The sequence below is a fragment of the Camarhynchus parvulus genome, chromosome 1A (genome assembly GCF_901933205.1).
Source record: "Camarhynchus parvulus chromosome 1A, STF_HiC, whole genome shotgun sequence".
Classification (NCBI taxonomy): Eukaryota; Metazoa; Chordata; class Aves; order Passeriformes; family Thraupidae; genus Camarhynchus; species Camarhynchus parvulus.
In genome coordinates, this window is record NC_044586.1 from 18,922,615 (window position 1) to 18,945,670 (window position 23,056).

General features: G+C 40.9%; 1 protein-coding gene across 1 annotated transcript in view; it reads right to left on the reverse strand.

Moving 5' to 3' along the window:
* The window catches only part of APPL2 (adaptor protein, phosphotyrosine interacting with PH domain and leucine zipper 2), a 35,348-nt gene extending 23,860 nt beyond the window's left edge, over positions 1–11,488 (reverse strand). Inside the window, exons 1-2 of the mRNA XM_030961116.1 lie at positions 11,231–11,488; positions 6,422–6,520 (exon numbers count right to left, since the gene is read on the reverse strand). Of these exons, the coding sequence (XP_030816976.1) occupies positions 6,422–6,520; positions 11,231–11,284 (153 nt within the window). The 5' untranslated portion in view covers positions 11,285–11,488. The remainder of the gene's footprint in view (positions 1–6,421; positions 6,521–11,230) is intronic.
* Between the last annotated feature and the right edge of the window lie 11,568 nt (positions 11,489–23,056).

Below are 23,056 nucleotides of genomic sequence, written 5' to 3' on the forward strand. Positions count from 1 at the left end.
TAATCAGCCCTTCCCCACCCCCCACCCCCCCCAGCCTCTACCCTGCTGCCATTCAGTCTCAAGACTTAGAAGTTATTTCCATTGCTTCTGTTGATAGATCCACTAAATCCAGGCAAATTATTTTAACAGGTTTTAATCTATTTCCATGGATACAGCAACATTGATTTCCTTTGTCCTGAAGTGACTGCAATGCAATACACCACTGCAAAAGAAAAACTACAATACATTCATGATTCCACATCTCTTCCATATTATCTTGACATTTCAGAATTCATCCCACATTTATGGAGTAGGACAGCTATCAATGAGATGATATATCACACAAAAACTCAAAAAAAAATCCTGAACAGAAACTGAAGCCTTCTAAAATGAAGGCAAATGTAACCAGTACTGGGCCTTGCAAATAAATTCATTTGCACTAGATGGTTTTGCTTAACAGGTAAGACATCTCTGCAGCATTAATGTAAAAAAAGTGTAGCAGAAGGAATAAAAAAAACATACATAAATAAGTATAACTAAATCAGTAGTGATTATAGATGTGCTGACTTTTTTTTCCCCTTTTCTCTAAACCTAGCTTGCATGATAGCCCTAGGAATAAATTTCTGTAAGTCCAGTTCAAATGAATAAGGTAATGGAAGCAGGTCTTGATTCTAGCATTAATCTACCAGAAATGAAAAACAGCTAGTTTAAAAAATATTGTTTAATTTTCAAGTTACTTAAATACCTGACCCAGCCTTCAAAGTCAGTGGGAAAAAAAAAAGTCTATCTTACTTTCTAAGCTAGTGCCCAGAGTAAAGACATGTGGTTGATTCCACCTTCTTCATTATCACTTGTATTCACTAAGCTGTTCATATCATCAGAAGAGACTGACTCTTCTCTAACCTCTGTAATAAAATATCCATGCCATTTACCATTTCCCAGTGAGGCAGTCCATCCATTTTTAAGATCTCTGCATTTTTCCAAAATAAACTCTGACGACTCTGAGGACTGCTGAAATCCAAAGATATTTCTCTAGACAGTTGTCTAACAGACTACAGATTTGAGGGCATGTAAAGGATTAAGTCAAGCTATAAATTAACTTCTAAAGACACAGAACTATACCAGCACACCCAGTTCCAAGAAGCTTTCTGCAAAGCAACTTTCCTATTCCAGCTACAGTTAACATTTTAAAAACTACAAGTAACTGTAACACAGAACTGCCAAAGGCTGCTTCATATAAACAAACGTATTTATACATGCACTCTCTATGTCCAGAATAACACATAATAAGTTTTGGCTTACATCTGGGAAAACTTAATGCCTCATCAAAGAGAAAAAAGACCCAGGTATGTGATTGAAGTGGAAGACCCAGGAGGTAGTTCCAGCCTGTCCACCCCTTCAGAACCAGGCAACACATTTACCTTCAAAATCAGGCACAGCACAGAAAGAACTGGGTCTTGATACAACAGTTTTACGCAGCTCACTTTACATATGCTTATCTTCCTATAAAACAGAATTATCCAGCAATCTAGTAAATGGCACAGACCTACAGGCTTAGGTTTGCATATTAAATGGCTTGGAAAAATGAACCCAGGGCTGCAGAAGCTAAGCATCACCAGGGTGCTCAGGCTGAACCCCATTTTACAAGATCAGGCTAACATATGGCTTGCCCTTGTGGTGATTCACAGCATGGCATCCTATCCTAACAAATGCGAACAGTTCAACAAAGAATCATCCAGTAGCTCCAAGGAATAGAAGCAACTAGTCAAAGCTCTGCTGAAAAACACCAAAAGCAGGTACAGGATGGTTAGTTCAGTACAGAAAGAACCTCTTCTGTCAAAACAATTACTATCAGCAGGGTATCTATACATTCATGCTGCCTCAGACCCCCAGATCCTTCTTAGGACAATGTTAACCTGCTTCCAGGCACGGTGACAACTCTGACTTTATAGGCAGCACTAAACCCAACTCCCACGCCTTTTTAATGGCATTACAAATAATTGTAATATTATTAAATACATTAGTTCTCATGTAGTAATCTTCGGCTTATCTCTGTCAGCAATATATGGTGAATAAGCCTCAGGAAGTTAAGAGGTATGATGCAAACTTACAAGTATGGAATAATAATACACACAGTATTTCACAGAAGTCAGTGATGACAATTGTCATTTATTGCAAATGTTTGTCCCATTCTAACACTCTGCTGAAGCTTCTCTATGTTAAATTAGAAGTTTATAAAATGCTAACTTAATTTTTATTCCATCAAAACGTTTTAGGAAAAAAAAGGTCTTATAATTTGAAAAGCCAACACAATTGTTCCCTCAGACATGAAAAGAAAACAATTAAAAGAAAAGCTGTATCAGTGCTTACTTGCTAAATACGCAAGAACTCTCAGCACTTGGGGTTAGCTATGCAACATAATCAATATGAAAGTCCATGCAAAGTCTAAAGAGCCTGACACCCAGCTACTGAGTTACAGCCTCCTGAAGGCAATACACAGGAAAATCAAACAAGCAGCACTATTGAAAAATGCAGACATGAGGAATCATGAATTTGCAGAGAGAAGTAACATTTATAAAGCACTACTTTAAAAATAGCTTGACAGATTAAAGTTGTCCTGACACCCATAACATGGTACCTATAAACCAAGACTATTCCATAATTGTCAAAAGTTTCTGTAAGAGTCAATGTAAAAAGGCAGTGAGCCACAGCAGTTGTTGCTGCTTTGCCCATGTGCCCCTGGAATCACAAGACAACTGCTCATAGAGACAGAGATGCTGAACAAGATCATGCTTCACAATTCCCATGCTGTTCCCTCTCCAGATATATTGATAAATACAACATTTGTCTCTTTCTACTCCTCTTCTGACATCACTGCCCCTGTATCTAGACAGGTTTGTCAGGACTCATGAGATGAAATATCTTTACAATGACAAAATACTGCATTTTACTCTCCTCTCACCTGCTCAACTGTTTATCTCTTCTAATAGTCAGCAGAGACACAAGAGTCTCCCGAGTTTCCTAAGGGCATTTTGCTTCAAGTGAAGATTCCCTGCTCAGCCATTTCTAGAGCATGATGGAAAACTGGAAATTATAGCAAAGCTCTGAAAACAATTTACTGTGACAGCGGTCAGGAAGGTAAACTGGGCATACTTTGCTCATACACTATTGCAAGAAGCTCAGCATTGTAAATTCAGCAAATTACATTTTCTAACAGTCCTTGCTTGCTGCTGCATTATAATATTGCTCAGGTAATAAAACATCCAGACTGACAAACACAACATTCACAGAAATCAGCAGTAATGCCAGATGCAACATCAGGGCTTGCACACAAGAAGGAAGCACTACAAGAATAAACTCTGTAAGGAAGATCTCCTGTATAAGACCACTTCTGTGGTAACTATTCCAGAGTACTACAGCACAGCTGGGAGATCTACAGCAGGAAGTATGTACTCACACGGGTGGGGTTTATTTGCTGAATATAAAAATGCTCCACTGTATTTAATCACATGTTTGCCGGATCAACAAGCCTTACTCCTCCAGGGCTAATTTTGGGTTCTGTGACTTCTTAATCAGGGCATCAGGGCAACCTCACTCCTCTAGCGCCACTTTTGGGTCCTGTGACTTCTTAATCAGGGCATCGCACACTGCATCTACCTTGTAGCATCACAGTTTCTTTTGCACTAAAGAGTTACCACCTGATCCCATGTGGTGTGGGTGCCCAGGGAGGTGAGAGCACTGTCCTCATCCTGCAGGGCAACCAGAGTCTTGTAAAGCACTGCTGCAGCCACACTGCAGCCAAGGCAATCTGCTATCCATGCATCACCCAGCTGCAGCCCAGGCAGCAGAGCCACTGCTACACAGGATGCTGCACATCCCTCCTTACACTCTTTTTAAAGTCCTGCTCGAACACATGTAAGTCTGAAAAGATGTTCAAAAGGATTCCTATTTTCCTAAATGTTTTTTACAATATGGGCAAGTATTTATTTTTCACACTCCTTTCAAATGCACTGATCCAAGTGCTTAAAGCAGTTTGAGCTGTCACTTTACAAATTTAGTGTGGCTCTCCACACAGAGCAGTGTTTTGACACAGCTATAGACAGCATGTAGTTGGTACTAATTGCTACTCCCCTGAGACTCCGCACTGAATCTCCTCAGAACCATTAACTATTGTTATTTGATCACAAGCTACAGTGATTTGAATAACATGAAAATCTGAGTTTTCATTAGAAGAAACACCAAATTTCTAGTAAGCTAGGCCAAAAAATGTTGAAAACATGGTTAAAACATCTGGGAAATGTTAAAGTTCAGAAAAAACTATGGAAGAAAACAAAATTAACATTTTTTTAAACTGTCATAAGTGTTTTGAGGGGGCATAAACCCTGAATTTTCAGTACTGGAGACTAGTACAACCCACTGATGCTTTGTCTGACTGCCTTGACTGTGACCCCACTCATTTTATGGCCACTGCTTTAAAGTAGGTCAGTAACTGTAATTCCTACCTTAAAGACACAGAAATCAGAGCAGGAGATGACAATGACTTTGCAAAGAGAAAATTTGACTTTGCAGAGTCAAAATTTAAGTCATGAAAATAAAAAGGCAAATTCAGAAAGTGGCTTCTCAATGCTCAGCTTTTACAGGGTTGGTAACACCTCCTAACATGCAGCTATTGAGGCCCAGATAACATATCAACAAAAGTGCTTTTTCTCTCAAGTTGTGATTAGGCAGCCAAGAAATACCACATACATTTCTCTTAACTCTCCATAACTAACTTTATATTTAGTAGACAATTCAGCATTACCCTTCTATTTCTACAACTCAAAACTGCATCAAACGCCTAAGACCTATTTTAAAGAATCAAATTTTATATCAAATAGTCACAAGCGACTGAATACTTACATCAAACTAGTGTTCAGGAAAGAAGTGGTGAAAAAGTGCTGGAAAATGAAGTAGACTCAGCAGTACTGCAAAATAGTGATGGGTAAATGTACTGAGACAATGAGAAGAAAAAGGAAATGTAATTGTGGTGAAACAGAAATGAAGAAGGCTAAAAACCAAGATGAAAAGGAAGAGGCAAAGAAAAGCAGAAAAAGCACTTTTTTTTTTCTTGAATCACATAGAGCAACCACTTCCTAAAATGCCATCCTAAAATGTCATCAGCAGTGGAAACGGACGTGAAGCCCTCAGGGTGGACATTAAGAATCAGATTTATCTCCGGATTCCCTTCTTCATCCATTTCAATCCTACCCAGTCTTTGCTGTCAGATTCCTACCACACAACATGCCCACACTCTTTGTTACTCTTAAAGCACAGTGATTCTACCAAAATGCCTATCCTTGACTTTTAGTGCTGATTTCATGCCACCTCTCGAGCCCTTGGCCATGCCCTGCATAATTTCCTATGTACCTAAGCTGTGCTGCAAACCTCTGGCTGCTCTGCATTTGCACAACATCCAAGATGTGGAGACTGTAAAGATCTCCAAAGCTGGATCTTCCAGGTGTAGGCAGCCAGATCCTGGGCAAATGGTTCTTCCACGGCAAACTATCAGTCATCCAAAGAGCAATCCCATCAAATGGACATACTCGCTTATAGCAAGACTTACAGCTGAGCTGATTTCTAATAATGTAGAGATCAGGCACTCTTCAGGGAAATTCAAAATACCCCATAGCTCTTAATCTCTCTGTGGGCTCTGATTTACTGGTTTAAGAATAGAAAAGTTGTTTCTAGTGAACTCAGGAATTTAACCTACATAAATACTTGCAAAACTTCCATGAGACACTGTGTATGTCTTTAAAGACCCAGATACGGAATTTTGAAACACCTAATTTTATGCACATGGGAATCAACTTCACTGAAAATCACTCAGATTTACATTTTCCAAAGCACTGCATGCAATTTCTCTTACAGGTTTTACTTTCAAAGGGATTTAGTCATCTAGGTCATGTAAACACTAGAAAATGTTACTTTTTCTGCTCCTGCTCGTTTTTTTCACAACTACTCTAGGCACTTGGCTTTAGTATGACCCAAAGTGCACATCTGCTCTGTAATCAATGGACATGGGCAGTTCCCTCCATGAGGTGAGTCACAGCATCAAAGTTAGGTGCCTAAAGTCAGTGTGCAGACCTGGGAATCGTGTCTGCATTTTGGCAAGCAATTTTGCCAAGGCTGGCCTTCCAATGTACCATAAGGTAAGGACACAGCACAGTTTTACTCTGATTATTTGTTTGCAGACAAAATAAAGAACTTCTTTTTTTTTAATGAATACTACTTTTCTGAGCATCAGGGTAGGAAGAGGTTGAGCTATCAGATGAAAAACACCCACAACTCCTCTTGAACCACAGAAGAAACATGTACTTAGCAACTCTAATGTAAATAACAGCATCATAATAGCAATTTATCTTCCACTCCAGATACAACAAAAGAAATACAAATGAAAAATTACCTGGGCACCATAGACTCGTTGCATTGCCTGAAGCAACTGGTTTGTGTATTCTGTAAGGGTTCCTGCATCTTCTTCAAAGACACTGAGCAAAGAACGAGTCTTCAATAAAAGAAAAAAAAGCAAAGTTTTCAGTCCTAAGCGGAAATATTAAAAAAAAATCAAACGACTGCAAAGAGATGGTAGTAAAAAGCAATCAGAAATAACATGCCCTTGACTTGCAAGATTCTGTTTATTCAGAATCTCTAAACACATGGAAATAGGTTATTTTATTATGGATGGTAAACTGAGGCACAAGGATGCAAACTAATAAAATGCTACAGCCACGTCCCAACTCCCAGGCTCTTGCTCCTACTAACAGTCCTTCCAATAGTCCATAATTAGGGATGTAAAAAATCCTGAATATCTTCCTGCTGACGACAGTAATTCAAACCCTGTTGAGGACTGGGGGTCAAACATCACTGCTTGCTCACTTTACTTCTCCAGTGTCAGACTGCATTGAAAGCACCCCTTTCCACTGAGATAATTTACACTCTGTTATTCACTCCCCACTGTCCTGAGCAACTCTTAAGGGGCCCTGGCCAAAGCAAGCTGATGTCACTGGACCAAACAACTGAGCGTTCATCTCCAAGAGGCACACAAGGATACACCCACTCAGAGATACCCTGTACTTTCTTTACTCTGCTAATTCATCCTAGCAGTACACAGGAAGGGGAAGGAAGAACTTGTGTTATCTTAAAAGACACAAATTCCCTTGGTTTGTTCAGGCAGAATTGTCAGGAATAAAGAATTATGTTGCCGACACAGCTCCCAAGATAGGATAAAAAAGATATTTCAGAATAATGCTGGGCTCTAAAATTTGCTAGATCTTTACAATAATTAAAGAGGAAAGATTTTCCCTTTAACAAACTCATGATCCATACTTAGTCTTAGCTTTGATAAACCTAATCTACTTGAGGCTAGCTGGAAATGTCTCTCCATCTGTACAGCTAACCCCTATGATATTAATGAGCTTCATCTGCTTACATGACGGGCACACATAAACTCCAATACTTTCATAAACATGTCAGTCCTGTAAAAGAGCAAGGCCTTTATTTATCCCCCTCTTACAGGAATCTCTAATGTACCTGAAGTATCCAGATTCAAATTTGGGAAATTCGTTTTCAAAGTTTTAAGATAATCCACTATTTTGACAGAAGGCACATGCATTTTCCAAGGTGTTTTTTCTTCTCTGCAAAACTGTCTGCCCAGACTTTCTTCATCCTGGAAAACTCAACACCAGCATCCTTCAAGAATCCTGGCCTATGATTAACTATCTTTTCATCTCTGCTGAGAAGTATCCAGTCAGAAACTAGTGCTGGTCAGTGGTTAAAATACATGACCTGGGAGTCAGTCTTTGGGTTCTTTTCAGAACCTTCTTCCTATGAGAAGCTTTAAAAGCTCTCAACAGTTCACTTGGCTGATGTGCTGAGCTGCTAGAACACCTCCTACCTGAGAGATGCTGGCAGTTTGGGAAGCTAGTTTGAGATCCTAGCATGTAAGGGAATATGCATTACAAAGTATTGTTCTTAAATAAGGTGAACATAAAAACCAGAGAATGGAGAGAAGTCCAAGTCAATGAAATTGACACCAGGAACCCAAAGGTTTAAAGCACCTTTGTACAGAACTTCCCTGTAAGGACAGTGGCATGATTTTGAGAGTTTTCCACATTAACATATTATTTCAGTAACTGCAAACATACTGATTTTTAAAAATATCTGGTTTCAAATGTTTTATCTTCAATGATGTAAAGCAAAATAATGTCAACAAACTATTTTGTATCTATGCAGTACTCAATTTGTGTTACAATGGCACCTGGTTTGTGTTACAACAATGGCACATGAAAAGTACAGGGTACAAAGGTGGTTAACAAATCTGGGAAAAGCAAAAATTATAAAACTTGACACAATGTTTATAAAGCCATATCTCAAGCCAAAATTCAAAGGTTATAAAGAAATTGCCTGAAGTAGGCTACAAATCACACACTTCTGCCTGCTGGAAAAGGTTCCCAAATACAGGAATGTCAGCTGCATTTGTAAATTTTACTGAATTTTTGCAGACTCAGATTTTTCATTTGTCTAAATATGGTTTGAGGTAGAACAGCTCCAAGAACCAACTTCTGAAAGTCTTGGCCGCTGTTATTAGCACATTGTTCAAAAATAATAAAAACAATAAATTATTCAGACAGTTTGGAAGTTATTCTTGGAAACTTTTATATTTAAGAATACCACATGAAATCACTGTAACAAAATACCAGCATGTATGTATTTTCTTTCTTGCTGTTTTGACAAATGTTGGAATAGAAGCTAATTCTGCTGAAATAAACCAGTAATCCAAATATTAAGCTAACATTTAGGAGGCCCCATTATTCACAACATTGTCTCAAGTTCTGGAAGGACAGGAAAAAAAAATTCTAGTTTCATGTAAGTACTTCCCTTGATTTTAGCATGACTGCTGACATAAATTTTTCTGTATTTTGTAGCCAAACACGTCAAAATTAAGACACTTCTTATGGCTTGTTTCAGCCAGTGCCTGGAGACAAATCAAGACAAAAGTACTGTACTGATGGGAAGAGATAAATCAAGTTCCAGAAACCTGATGAAGAAATAACTTTGGCTAATTCTCCTCGGTCTTGCATGTAAATCACGTACTTCCCACAGATTATGCAAAGTGAAGTTATATCCTCATTTCGCCATCCCTTTGCACTCCTGTAACTGCAGAGAGCAGGAGAGAATCAGGCTCCTTCCTGCAGAAGTAACCAATCCTATAAAATGATATGCTGCTTATTTCTGTGGAACAGAGACTAACTTTTTGCCTTGATTTTGTGACTCTAAAGCTCACCCCAGTGAAAAAAGTAATAAAAATATAAAAGACTGAAAAAACCCACTCCTGCTTCCTTGCATAAAAATAATATATTTTAGCAACACTGGGCCATTATAAAAATTAAATGTCACTCCCTCTGAAAGCTGTAGAGCTTGAAGAAAAACCAATGACCAAATCAGGGTAAAACATCTGGCAATACCCAGGTTTATGCATTGCCTGGTATTCCAGCGATTGCAAAGGAGACGTTGACAGCCTTCATTTCAGGAGGTAGGAAAGATGATGACCTCCAAATTCCGTTCATTGCATTGTTCAGATGCTTTCAGTCAGCGTTACATTTTTTATCATTGAGGGAAGTGTTGACTGAAGAGGTAAATTAGTTCATTTCTCCTGCATGTCAATTTCTTCAGCTTTAGGACACAGTGGGTAGTTTAACACTAAAAATGTGACTAACTACCTATAATGAATCTGGTATACATTCTGGTAAACTGTGGAACATGGCTCAGGCTGGTAAGGAACTCTGTAGGTCACCTTGTCCAAACCTCAGCTCCAAGCAGGGCTGACTTTGGTGTAATATCACATTACTCAACACTTCTTCTAGCCCAGAGTTTAAAATGCCTAAGGATGATTACAAATACGCTGCATCAAACAGATAAAGAAATCCTTCTTACTAGAATGAGATTTCATGAAATTACAAGAAAACAGGATAAAATGAGGCAATTAAGATAAGACCCAAGGCTCACTAAGTCCTGACAAGTGCATTTCCAATCTTTCCTCCAAAATGTCTCATGACAACACCTTGCAGCAATCTGCTCTACAGCTTACATAGTCATTCTTCCTCCTGATCCATCAGCACACGATTTAGGATTACCACACAGGATTACCTGGGAGCTGTACCCATACTGATCCACCCTGCCCTCATTTGTTTATTCCCTGCTTCACCAACTACTTTTATGCCTCGTTCCACACCATGCTTTGTCCCCAAACGCACCTTCCGCATCCCCCCAGTGGAATTTCCATTCTTTCCCCTTCCTGTTACTTCTCTCTTCCACTCAACCAGCCCCTGAACATCAAGACACGGCATGTTCTTCTCTGTGGGGCTTCCACAGTGCCAGGGGTCCCCTGTGCAGCTGCGGCATATCGCGGTTCCCGGCGCCGGGGCACGGGACGCTCACTGGGGCGAAAGGAGGAACATCCACCCCTGCCCGCACTCGGGAAGGAAAGGGAAGGACAGCGACCGCCTCTCTTCGTTCCTCACACCCCTTCAAAGGAGGTCATCTTCGGGGGTATCCGCCTCACTTATCCTCCATGGAAGCTCCTGTATGGGAACTGCGGCCCTTAAGGATCAGGCACGCTGGTGGTGACACTCCTCCAGCCTATTTTGCCACCGGGGCAAGGTGACTCACCGCGCACAGGCGTCCTTTTCCCTTCAGGGGAAACCAGCGCACCGAGCCCTGCCCACCTGTCCTTCCCCGACACATCTCGGCTGTTCAAGGCAACCTTTATAGCCATCAAGCGCACATCCAGACGGAACGGTACGAGGAAAAAGCCACAGCAGTTTCACTAAGGGCGGTGAGGAGAAGGGGCGCAGTGTCCCCCGCGCTGGGGGACGCCGAGGAGCAGACTCTGCCTGCTTTTCCCCCGACGAACGCCCCGCAGGACACCAGACTTCCCCCGCGGCCGCACGGCTGCCGTCCGCCCGTCTCAGCGCATCCCCTCTCCCCGACGGCTCCAACCGCCGAGCTCGCCTCGACCAATTCCTCGCCCGCCGCGCCATATCCCCGCACCGCCCCCGGCACCCCTCTCCCCGCCACGGGACGCCGCTTCCCGGCTCTCGCCGGCTCTCAGCCCACCCCGGCCCGGCCAGACCCGCGGGCCGCCCGCCGGCATCGAGCACTCAGGTGCGTCACACCGACGGACGGACGGACGGGCTGTCCCGGCAGTGGCCGCTACCTGCGGGCTGTCCTGCAGAGCCTCTTCCAGGAGGAGCTTGTCGACAGCGGGCATGTTGGCGCTGAGGCGCGGCGGAGCCCTGGCAGGAGCGGGGTGCGCAGCGCAGGCACGCCCCGGCGGCGGGGCTCGGCTGCGTCCGTCGGTCTGTCCGTGTCCCCCTCCGTCCGTCCCCGCGGGGGTAGCGGCGGCGCTCTGCAGGCACCGGGCACGGCAGGACGACTCCGCTGGCGGGGCCAGGGCCGCTCACCCCGCCCAGTTCCCGTCCGGCGGCGGAAGCGAGTCACGGGGAGGGCCGGTGGGGGGAGGCTTCCTGTCGCCATTAGCTCTACGGGCAGCGGGAGGGAGGGCGCAGATGGAGGGCGGCTCTTGCCGGCCTCCCGCGGCTCCGCTCCCGGAGAGCAGGGTGGCGAGAGGAGGGATGCAGCAGCGGCCCTGGATGCCCCCTCAGCTGAGAGAGGCTGTGAGGGCGCGTGGGTGTGATAAAAACCAGGGGAAGATCAGCTCCTCCAGCCTGAGCTCGTGGGGCTTGGGGACCTCCAGCTGTGGGTGAGCCTTTGTTCTGCTCTCCTCAGGTGCGCCGCAGGGACACTCCTGGCATCAGCACAGCCGCTTGCTTGACCCTCCTTTGTGGCATCTGCGTTTGTTCTTGTCCGTGGACAACTCTGCAAGTGAAACTGTGGGACGGGCAAATCCCAGCACAGCCATAGCCCGTAACAGCCATAGCCCATAACACCATAACCCCATAACACTTGGGGGGTTGGAAGGGATGCATTTTGAGTTACTAGTCCTTCATGTACTGAGCTATGTTTTTATGAGTCTTGATGCTGTCTTAATTGTGTTGGATAACTTCAGCATTTGGACATTAATTTGGATGCTTAGTTAAACAAAATTAATACTTGCAAAGTAACCACAGCTTGGTATTTATTTGATTATGTACATGCCTTTGAAGGCTGTCCATTGCTCTTAGATGCCTTAGCTTCTCCAAAAGTCCAGGGTTATGGATCTTGCAGGGAAGTTGCTCCATTCTTGTCAGCTGTAGCTTTCGTTGCTCCAGTGTGCCTTTAGATAAAAATGGAGATACTCAAATCCAGAATCTCATTTAAGGTAAAAAAACCCCAAAAACCAACAAAGTACAAAACCCCCAAAATAACAACAACATCATCAAAACCAAAAAACAAAACAAAACCCAAACAACAAAAACCCACTTCTGAAGACTTCAGGAAGAATCCTGCCAATTAAACAATATGCAAACAACCATACTGGCTGTAAGATGATACCATCTTAGAAGAAATTTCACAATCTTCAGATAACTTGTATTGCTGGCCTCTTTTAAAAGAAGAAAAATAATTCTAAAAAATGCAGCTTGTGTTTTAAAAGAACTCCAAATATTAATATTGGCCAGCTTTTTGCATCTAAGTCCCAGTGAATTTTTCCACTTCTGTTATTCTTAAGCAATAGGAAACATTTTATATGACAAGGTGATTGCTAATAAAGATTGAAGGGTTTTTTTCCTAATTAAAAGACTTTTTGCAGATTGGCTAGATTTGCTTAATTATGTATGAGAAAGACCACTGAACCCTGCAATTTTGGCTACAGTATTTCTGTATGTCTGACATTGATTGGTATTGCTACTGAAGCTTGTGATGGGACCTTTAACCCAATGTGCCAAGCCATAACAGTGGGACTGCTCCACCAGTCCTGAAGCTGGGCTCCCTGTTCCAGGCCTTAGAGTAAGAACAGAGGTCTCACATTCAGTTCTTTTTCCTGCCTGAATAAAGACACTGAACCATAATAAAAATCTCTAGCTAATACCAAAAATACCATGGATGACAGTATGTGTTTACACAAAGAGAAAATAAAAATAGATACATATTTATCATAATAATGTTTCAGAGAATTTTAGAGTGGTGAAAAGAGGCCAGAGATTCTTTTTTCTACAGAATATGAAATAGGACACCAGTTAAGCATTAGGCTTAAGAATCTGTGATCACATTTGAGCCCATTTTGTCAGTCTGTGTTAAGTCTTATTTTTTTTTCACTAGAGATTTTGAAAGCATTACTTGACATTAACGGAGAACAAGAAAACCATGCTGCATCAGATTTTCTGTATCTGTTAAAATAGCTTCAGGGCATTTTTTTAATATTTCCCAAATACTTAGTTACAACTCTTGCCTCTTTCTTTCCCCCTCTTGTCTTGAAATAGTTCAGCAACAGCTCTTACCCATTGAGTTGAAGTATTTCCTTCACCAGGAAAGCATTGAGGTGGTTTGTGGTTTTATTTCACATCACTGCAATAACCTGGAAGGTTTTGTGTTCTTCCTTTTGATGTCTTTGTTTAGTCTGAGGTTCAAGAGTGGAAGCCTGTTGTCATTCCAAAGTTCAGACTAGTTATTTCCAGAACAGGTTCTACTAGTTTTATTTAAATAAAACAAAAAGCATTTCATTAACTTACTGAAGGGTGATGTTTTTTACTAGTTGTCATTTCTTTGTTGTATCATTTCCTACACAGCTATAAACTTGGCAGATTGCTTATTTATAGTGAACAAAATGTTTGTATTGAACTTTACCAATTCGATCCAGGTGGTTTTGAATTTCAAAAGTTGCCTATTAGTAATTAAAATTAATTTCCCAGTCAGTTGGTTTTATTGGGTCTCAAGAATTATTCTTCAGTTTTGGTAACTCCAAATAATGTTTCTAAAAGAATTAAAATAACACAGAGTACTACCACCAAGCATTTCAACAATTTATTTAAGCAGCATTAGCAGTATTATAAAAAGAAGTTAGGTACCTTGTCCACGGGCAGTCCTTTGGGTAGAGGTGTCTCATTCTTTGTCACAAGAAAACACAGTTTCTGGGTTTCCTGAGTTTCCATGTTCTGTATCCAGGTACTGAATGCAATATACTCACCTACTACAAAAAGTCATGCTGACTGAAAAGCACTCTTACAGCCATTCTGGGAACATTGAACATAAGGAAAGAGAACAGGGAAACAGTAGGCACAGTACCCAGAATCAGTCACCTGACTGCTCAAAAGACCTGCCACAGAAGTGTGAAGTGAGCTGGAGATCACTTCCACGAAGTAGCTCAATTAATTTGTATGTGTGTATTCCATAACCTACAGATGACTCAATCGTGTTAAGGAAAATGGCTCCTAGAGTGTGAAAACTTTAGGGAAAAAACCTCAGAAAAACTACAATTAAAGTGATCCATACTGCTTACAAAATTAGCAAGAGATCATACTATCAAGTAAAATCAATAAATAATTGAGTGTTGAGTATGAAGTAATTTATTACATCAACTAATTGCCCTGCTTCTAAGAAAAGATGATGCTTCCTTCCAGCAAAAGCCTGACAGTAGCCAAAAAATCTCATAGTTGGGAGAATGATCAGTTTTAAAGGAAAGAAGAAGAAAGTTTGAATCCATCTGGAATTTCAAGATTTGTCTTCTTAATAAATCTCTTCACAAAATGATATAAAATCTTCCAGTATTACTGTAGGTCCACAGAAACTGGTGCATCTTCAAACCTGAAATTGGCATTTTACACAGGACAGTCTTGTTCCTGTTTGAGGATGGTCAGGAATATCCCTTGGTAACCAGCCAGTCAAGTCTGGCCTTGTGACAGGACAGGAAGGACCACAGTGTGAGGTGGCAGCTGGGACTGTGCCTTCTGCAGGACTGAAGGTGTCAGTGCCACACTTCCAGTTTGCCCAAGTGCTTTCCCCCCTAACTGCCCAGCACCAGCTCAGGGCTAGAAGCAGCAGTGCCAAGCCTGGATGGTGCTGTGCCTGAGTTAATAAGCCTTGCCAGCTTTAATTGGACTGTTTGGAAGCAAGGCAGCTGTTGTGCATCCTTAGCCTAATTTATTTCCAAATTTGATAATCCACCCAGTATTAATGGAGAGCTGACTGTAATTATTTTTTTCTGGTTAGACTAGTTACAGAGTAAGTCATAGTGCATTGTGCTCTCTTTCTCATATGTTCCATTATATCTTTAAAGAACTTATTGCATTATGCTTCCTTTTTGGCTTCATACCTTATACTTTACAAGAAATTTCCGAGCAGTGGTGTGGTAGTCACATATTTGCTAAGTCAGCTGAGTATATTTATGCTTTTAACAAAGTATCTCGTATTCTTCTTTGTGCTCAGTAACAAATCTTTGAACTACAGATGACTTTTAGACATGTAATAATTTACCATAAGTTGTGCAACTTTATATAAATGTATATATAAATATAGAGTATATGTTATATGATAGTAGCAATAAATTGCTTCAAATGAATACAAGTGAAAGATGTGAAAAGGACTCTTAGTACTTTCACTACCAGAAGCATCCCAAAACAATTTTTTTAATAGTATCTGAATAAATTACTGGTTAAATTAATATTAGGACATCTGATGTACTGGACATCTCTTGGACACATAATAAACGAGTATCTTGTGATTTTGTGTATGACCCATAACATAATCCTGGACTGAAATAAAATTCCACTGAAATTATGAATTGCTATGTGACCAAGATGTTGTGTTCTTTGTTTTAACATAAAACATATGGCTTTGTTTATTTCCATTAAACATGTTAGTAATATGCCAAAATGGACATGCACAGATGGACTGGCTGGTGGGATGAATCTAATTAAAACCTCATTGAAGGTGAAGGGTATAACTACCATCTTTAATTTCATGTAATTTAAGGACAATTAAGTGCCCTCCTGTAACCAAGCACAGCAGCAGTCTCCACCCAGATCCAGAATAAAAATATGGTTTCAAATGCTAGAGTCACTGATGGCAATACCAGCCAGAGGTGTTGCCACCACTTCCTCCACGTCTGCCTCTGCCCTGCGCTGTGTGGGCTCGGATAGTGTTGCCATGACTTTTTGTTTGGGGGCCTGTCTGATGGAAGGCATCTGATTTAACAGTTTGCATTTGCTTTGCAAGAGACAGGAGCATGAGACAGCGGGTAGTTCGTTGGAGAATTAGTGGAATATTTTAAGCTAAAAGTTTTATGTTTTTGCAGTGCAAATTCAATGCAATGCACAGGCTCCTTCCTCCTTCTAGCTGTGCTTTTTGTGGTATATGTTGCTCCCTAACCTGCTTCAGGTGATGGTCCAATAGAGTTCAGGGCTGTGTGAGCAGTGGTGAAAAATCTTTGGGTGAAATACAAGAAGTGACAGAAAGAATAATACAGGTACTTCATCAAAGAAATGCATGTCCGATATGATTCTGTACATTAATATAAGAGACCTCTGATGCATGACATATGATTATGAAGTGCCAATAAATAACGTGTTAGACATAAAAGTTACCAAAAGTCAGAAAACCACATTCAAGTGCAGGCTGGATCTGCAGAAAAGACTGTCAGTTCAGTGTCAGAGGGAACCTACTTTTTTAGTCTTTGCAACATCAATACAATTATCAGAAGCAAATGCACTTAATGTTACTGTGTCTAAAGCCAGCTCTTGGTCTAATTTTTTTATTATGAGATCACATGAACCAATCAAGCCCTGTACTTTTGTGTTTCTTTCTGAACACAACTGAAAAATTCATGTGGTCTTAATTCTGATCACTTCCTTTGATTCACTTTTGTCCATCTTTCTATGGCTGGTTAGGCTAAAAAAAAGCTGAATGATAATGTCTTAACATTTATATATACCAGAACATACCTTAAGGCCATCGTAAAGTTTGCCATCGTAATTATATCCTTTTTGGTCTTCCTGTTTTCTGTTTGGACTCTTTTTGTTCTCCATACACCATGTAGCACAACGGGGTCTGGGTACATAACTGAGGCTGCTGGAGACCACAGAAGCCCCAAACAGCTCTCCTGCCTGCTTCCCCCTCAAGCAGAGCCCAGGGCAAAGGCAGAGCAGGATGTGGTGGTGCAATAGGATGTCATTTTGTATTTTTAGAGAAACAGCAAAAAACCCCAGAGGATGATACAAAAAGCATTAAGGAAACTCTAGGCACCACCCAAATAGCACAGATACCACAATCTGTTTGTTTCCTGCTGGGCAGTGACTCCTCCCAGCCGGCTGCTGAGACAATGTCAGGAGCGCAAGTACACAAGCAAGTGCAGTTGTATAAGGAAAATGCAGTGCTGCATTGCTGCCCAGGCAGCAGGTCTGTGCACCCCCAATGCAGCTCAGCAGGAGCCCTCTCACCCCAGAGCTCTGTGTTCCTCCAGAGTGCTCAGATGCTTCCACTGTCACAAGATCAGATGTTTCCAATTTTTCTTCCTGTGGCAGCTGCTTAGAAGTTCTTCTGCTGTCTGGAGAAAGCCAAATACTGGGAACCCCTTCCTGTCATATGACTGGACCTACTGCTGCAAATGAGGGGCTTGCCAGACAGCTGGAATTCTGCAGCATGTGCACTGAGCACTCCATCCAGCATTGCTGCTGGAGGAAGGGTTGTTGCTGTGGCAAGATGGTGACTTGCTTTAGGAAGGGCCAGTGAGGAGTGTGAGAGGAGCAGAGTTGAATCATTATAGGAGAGGTTGTAAGCCACACATTGTCATTGCCTTTTGTAGCTTTGTAGCTCTTGGAGTGTCTTTTCAGAGGTGTGTTGCCCTTACAGTATGGGTGACAGAGCACAGCCCCTAGGAGGCTGACAGCAGAGCTGTTAGCAAAATAAGTCTTCCAGTTGGCAAAGCTCTCTCAGTATTTTCCTGGGATAAAGGTCACTCACAAGGTACAAGCAAAGTGAATCTCACCAGGCTATGGGCAGCTTTTTGGGCTATAAACTGCCCACCATATGTGACTGCTCAAGCACCTGAACTTGTGCAGAATTTGCCTTGCGGCTGAGAAGCTGCCCCACCCTTTTGCTTTCCATCATGTGATTTGCCATGCAGGCAGGCGGTTTGTAACCCTGCAACAATGCCATATGTTACCTGTGCATTTGACAGCCCAGCTCCAGTCCTGCAAACTTAGAAACTTGTGTTTAGCCTGTCAGATTCCTGGAGATTAATCAGGCATATAAGTATTGGATGGATCAGTAAATAGTTTCCCAGTTCTTTCAAGTTCATTTATGATAACATATTGCTTTTCCTTGTTTCATACAGTCACATACAGTCATTCTCTTTAAATACTCTGTAAACGTAAGTGCTTCCAAGATCCTAGGTCAGCAAGTATCTCTCAGTTGAAGCATGAAGCATGTAGACAGCACGTACTGCTGTTAGAGTCAACAGCACCTAGTAATGTGCATAGTTTTTCCTTAGAAGGGACCAGTGGTTTCTAATTAGTTTTTCACCCTCTTAAATCACATTTCTATGAAACAGCAAAAAGAAAAAAACCCCCTGAAAAGAGCAGTATCATATCTGTTTCTGGGAGAACACGAATAATAATGCAATGGAAAATGTTCTCAACAGTGTTTAAACTAACTTAAAAGCTTTGAAAGAAATCTGTGGCAAAAGAGAAGTTGCCAGTTTTCCATCACTCCCCTGAACAGAACTGCTTGTGCATACAGAATTTCAGAGATTTTATTAGATTTGATTTACATTGTGTTGTAGTGTTGCCAAATGGAGCAATGTTCAGTACTTTGAAAACTAAATCAAAAAAGAGTGGCTTTGTTTCAAATAAGTGCTCTGGTCATTGTTAGGTTTGAGTCCAGATCTCTTCTTGTTTTTGCTGTTGTACATCTGGACTGTTGCTGCCAGCACCTGTGGTTTTACCATGTCTCAGCCTTCTAGGGCAGGTTTGCTGTGAGGGGCTACCAGGCTGTCAGCTCCCCATCAGACCTTCCCCAAGTGACATGTGCTTCTTATTATGAAATGGAAGGGATTTGGGATTGGTTGGAAAGTGACTGGCCCTTCTCATTCTGGAGGAAAGAGAAAAGCAAGTCCTTGAATCCTAAATGCTCACTGTCAGAAATCAAAGAATTAAATCTCCGCAGCAATTATTTTAATCTATATTCATTGTTTTCACACAATTCCATGCATTTTAGGAGCCCCAAGTCATGTATTTTGAAATGCCATGCAAATACTAATAAACAAAATACCAGTGTTTTGGGAGTAATTCCAGGTATATCTTAAGGAACAGATGGCTTGGGTGTGCTGTCTCCACTTTGCTGTTAAACCTGGAATAAATGAAACTAGATAAAGTATTTAATGCAGAAATTACCAAACTGTCAATTTCTTTGTCTCTACCATTTGCCTCTATTTGTGGACCCAAAAGCTGAGTCTGTGTTTAACAAGGGTGAATTTCTTAATCTTTATTAATATAAATGAGAAGAGTTTGTCACCCTTATATAGGTACTGAAAGGATGCCTCCTATGAGATCATCATGTGAGGACATCATATAACTACTATTGATTGCTTACAGTTGGTTTTATTTCACGGGTACAAATATTCTGCTCTTACAAATATTTGAAATTATGCATACAAGAGCCATCCTTAAATGCCTAAAAATTGCTAAGACTTTATCTGTCAAGAACTACATTCTGTGTGTTAAAAGTCACCAAAGCACAATATGTACTTGGTATTTGTGGGTGCCTTTTTCTTTTTAATGACCTAACACACACTGCTTCCATATTGCTAAAGGTAAGAACTTCTGTTTACTGTATGCTTAGTATGACAGAAATTTTGATTAATCAAAATTGTTAGCATCCTCTTGTGTTAAAACCATTTTTATATAGAGAGGTGCTGTTTTGATGTACATTTATCTTTTCTTAGTCTGGCTGGTATTTGCTGAAGCAGAATTCTATTATTTCAAAATAATAGAATAGGGCAAAAACAATTATTATGTATAGAAAACTGCAATGGAAATTTATATCAACAACAGAGGAAGAATTGGCATCTGAAAAAGTCCAGGAAAATAAAATGTAATAAAGCAGGGATATCATCTTCCCACAGAACTCCACAAATAAGAGTCGTGTATACAGAGGGGCCTCTTGAAATAAAAGTGTAGGACTCGAAACAAGATATGCGCCTTTCTCATACACAGTTCTGAGGCAGAGAGAGTTGCCTCTCATGGATCTAAATGCAGTTGTCTTGCACTACTCGAGTACTAATTTAGGTTTTTCAAATGGAGCAAGTGTGTTTGAGGTACACATGTGCCTGAAGTGATGCACACACTTTGTTTCAAGAAGATGCAGTGCTGCACTGGCATCTTCAAGACAGCGCAGTATAAAGGTTCTTTCTCTAGCATTTTGTCAGTTTTTCATCTTTTTATTTTGTGATGCTGTCATTGGAAAAGCTGATTTAGCTGCATCTTGCAAATTAATTTATGAAGTGAGAAACAGGGAAAGAAATTAATCTGTCTGCATAGTATATTAAAATAAGAGAGTAAGATGCTTTTCTCCTCTGGAATAGAGCTTTGGGAGGCTTTTTGTTGAGATAGTACAATGAAGCTTGAGGCATCTCAGAGGTAAGAAGCAACCTTACTTATCTCCTGTATTTTTCTTAAACCTTTAATAGAAGAATCTGATACATCATATATATCAACCTTTTGGGCACAGAAAGGATTCCAAACTGTTTCTTAGTATCCAATTTAAGCATTTGGCCATTTTTTATTTTCAAGGGCATTTGAAAATAACTCTGAAAGACAAATCTTTGCAGGGAGGGGATAATAGCTGAGCTCAATTCTTCAGGTCTGTGTGCTAAAATCCAGACTTTTTAGAAACAGATATAACACTGATGTGAACAGAGTAGCATTGAATTACAACTTATTTCTTCCCTATGAACATACCTTTGAATGTTTTAGTCTTGAGCTCTATTTCTACCTTGTGAATCAGCTAAGAATCATATGCCCCATAAGCTTTTAAAAACAAAGGGGGTTTCATGACTATGGACAATAATCACATTCAGAAAGAATTATTGCAAAATTAATTGATATTTATTCTGTCAGAGACTGGGGAGGAGGGGGGTGCAGAAATTTCTGTAAAGCTGGCATATCCGCTAACAGAATTTTCACATTTCTTTGGCACTTACTGATTGGCCGATGGGTTCCTTGTTCATTGCTTACTAGATTTTTTAGGAGAAATCATTGATTTTGTCTCAATTCATGTCTGATTTGGCCCAATAGTGAGAATTTTATTAGTGACTTTCATGAGAGCAGGAACAGATAGATAAATTAAAATCTTGACTTAAGAGGAAAGAAAATCCTTGGTATTGGCAAATATTCTCTTTTTGCTTTAAAGTGAGGTATTTAAATAATATTTTTTAAGTCTACTTCCACAGACCCTAATAAACATACATGTTCTATCATTTTATGGTTTTTTTTTTTAATAGAAGGAGTCATAATTTTAATTAAAAAGAAATATTCAAGACAAATTTTCCACAGTCCCTGGAAGGAGAAAGACAAATTGCTTTTCCTCTTACATTCTTGCAGTTTGATTCCGTTCCTCACTGTGCTGGCATGATAAATAATACCACGTGGATCATTTAAGGTTAGATGGTAGCTGGCCCATCTGTGAGCTGCTCACTGTGGTGTGAGCTCAAGGTGAGGCAAGACCAGCTCAGAGCTCAGAGGAGTGTAGGGCAGGTGGTGAAAAACTCCCACGGTGAGTGTGGGGCTGCCAGGCAGCCAGAAAAGGGACTGAGTGGCATGTAAAAAGCCCTCTACCACATTTTCTCATTGCTAACAAGGAATGCAAGGGGGGACACACTGCGTGGATTACAGTAAGTCTATGAGGGGCAAAGAAATGTGGCTGCTCCCTCCATGCAGGGTCCCTCCCCTGCACAAGTCATATAAACTTGGTATTACTAGCAGAACCTAGTCTCTAGAATGGGGTTTCTAAACCCTTTCACAGAAAATCTCTTTCAAAGTGTTTTAACTACCTATTGATCAACTGCCAGAAAACAACAACTTGCTATCACTGCTGCTAACTAAAGGCAAGGGTAGGGGATATGGCATATTGATTCTTTGGTGTTTATTCTACTATGAAGAACAAAAAATCAGAAATGTGTGAGGTGGGGAATTGATTCTTCAATGTTTATCCTGATACAAGGAACAAACCACCAACAGCTGAAGTGGGCAGGGACCAGGCTCAAAGCACACAAAAGTAGGTTCTTCAGTTCAATTCAGTGTGGTTGGGAGGTGGAACAGAGGATGCTGTGAAGTATCCTCTGTTACATGTGTTCAAGGGTTGGTGGAACAAGCTTATAGAAGAGAATGTGTTAAGGGTTGCTAAGTACATCTGCCTCAGGCAGACAGTGACCTGCAAATGCTGGATGATGGGAGACTTTGGGGGGTACATACCATATGAGTTTGTAGTAGTAGTAGTTAAAACATATGAGTTGGGGTTGCATGTTCTCTTCAGCTGCTGTCAGAGACAGAATCCTGAATAAGGTGGATCTTTCCTTTGACCTGATGTAGCTTTTTTTTTTTTGTTCTTGTTAGGCACATCCGTTTTATAAATAGTAATGCTATCTCACTGCTTCCTACTTTGGCTCCTCTATTATCTCATCCATCAGCTTTTTCTTGTCTTTCTGACTGCCAGCAAAGATGAATATTCTTGATGTGTCCAGATAGTACCTTGCACTGTTGGAGTCACTTGGTGCGAGCAAGTGCTTCTACAATATAGCCATTATTAGGAAATAGCATAGAAACATGGGGGATTGTAGGTTTTTTTCCTTTTGTTGCCCTCTGTGTTTTGTTATGACTGTCATTTGGCTTCTGTAACCCAAATCAAATTAGTCAACCCTTTTTATTAAGAATGAAATGTTCCCAGCAATGTAGAGATCTTCTCAATGTCTCCCCTTGCCATGTAGTAAGCAACTTGAAGGGCTGTAGAATCATGATACCTTTTACTAAGAAGTTCTTGATTTTCCCTCCTTTCTATTAATGTAAATAACTTGGGGGGTGTGTGCTTGGTTTTTTGGCTGGGGGTTGGGGTTGTT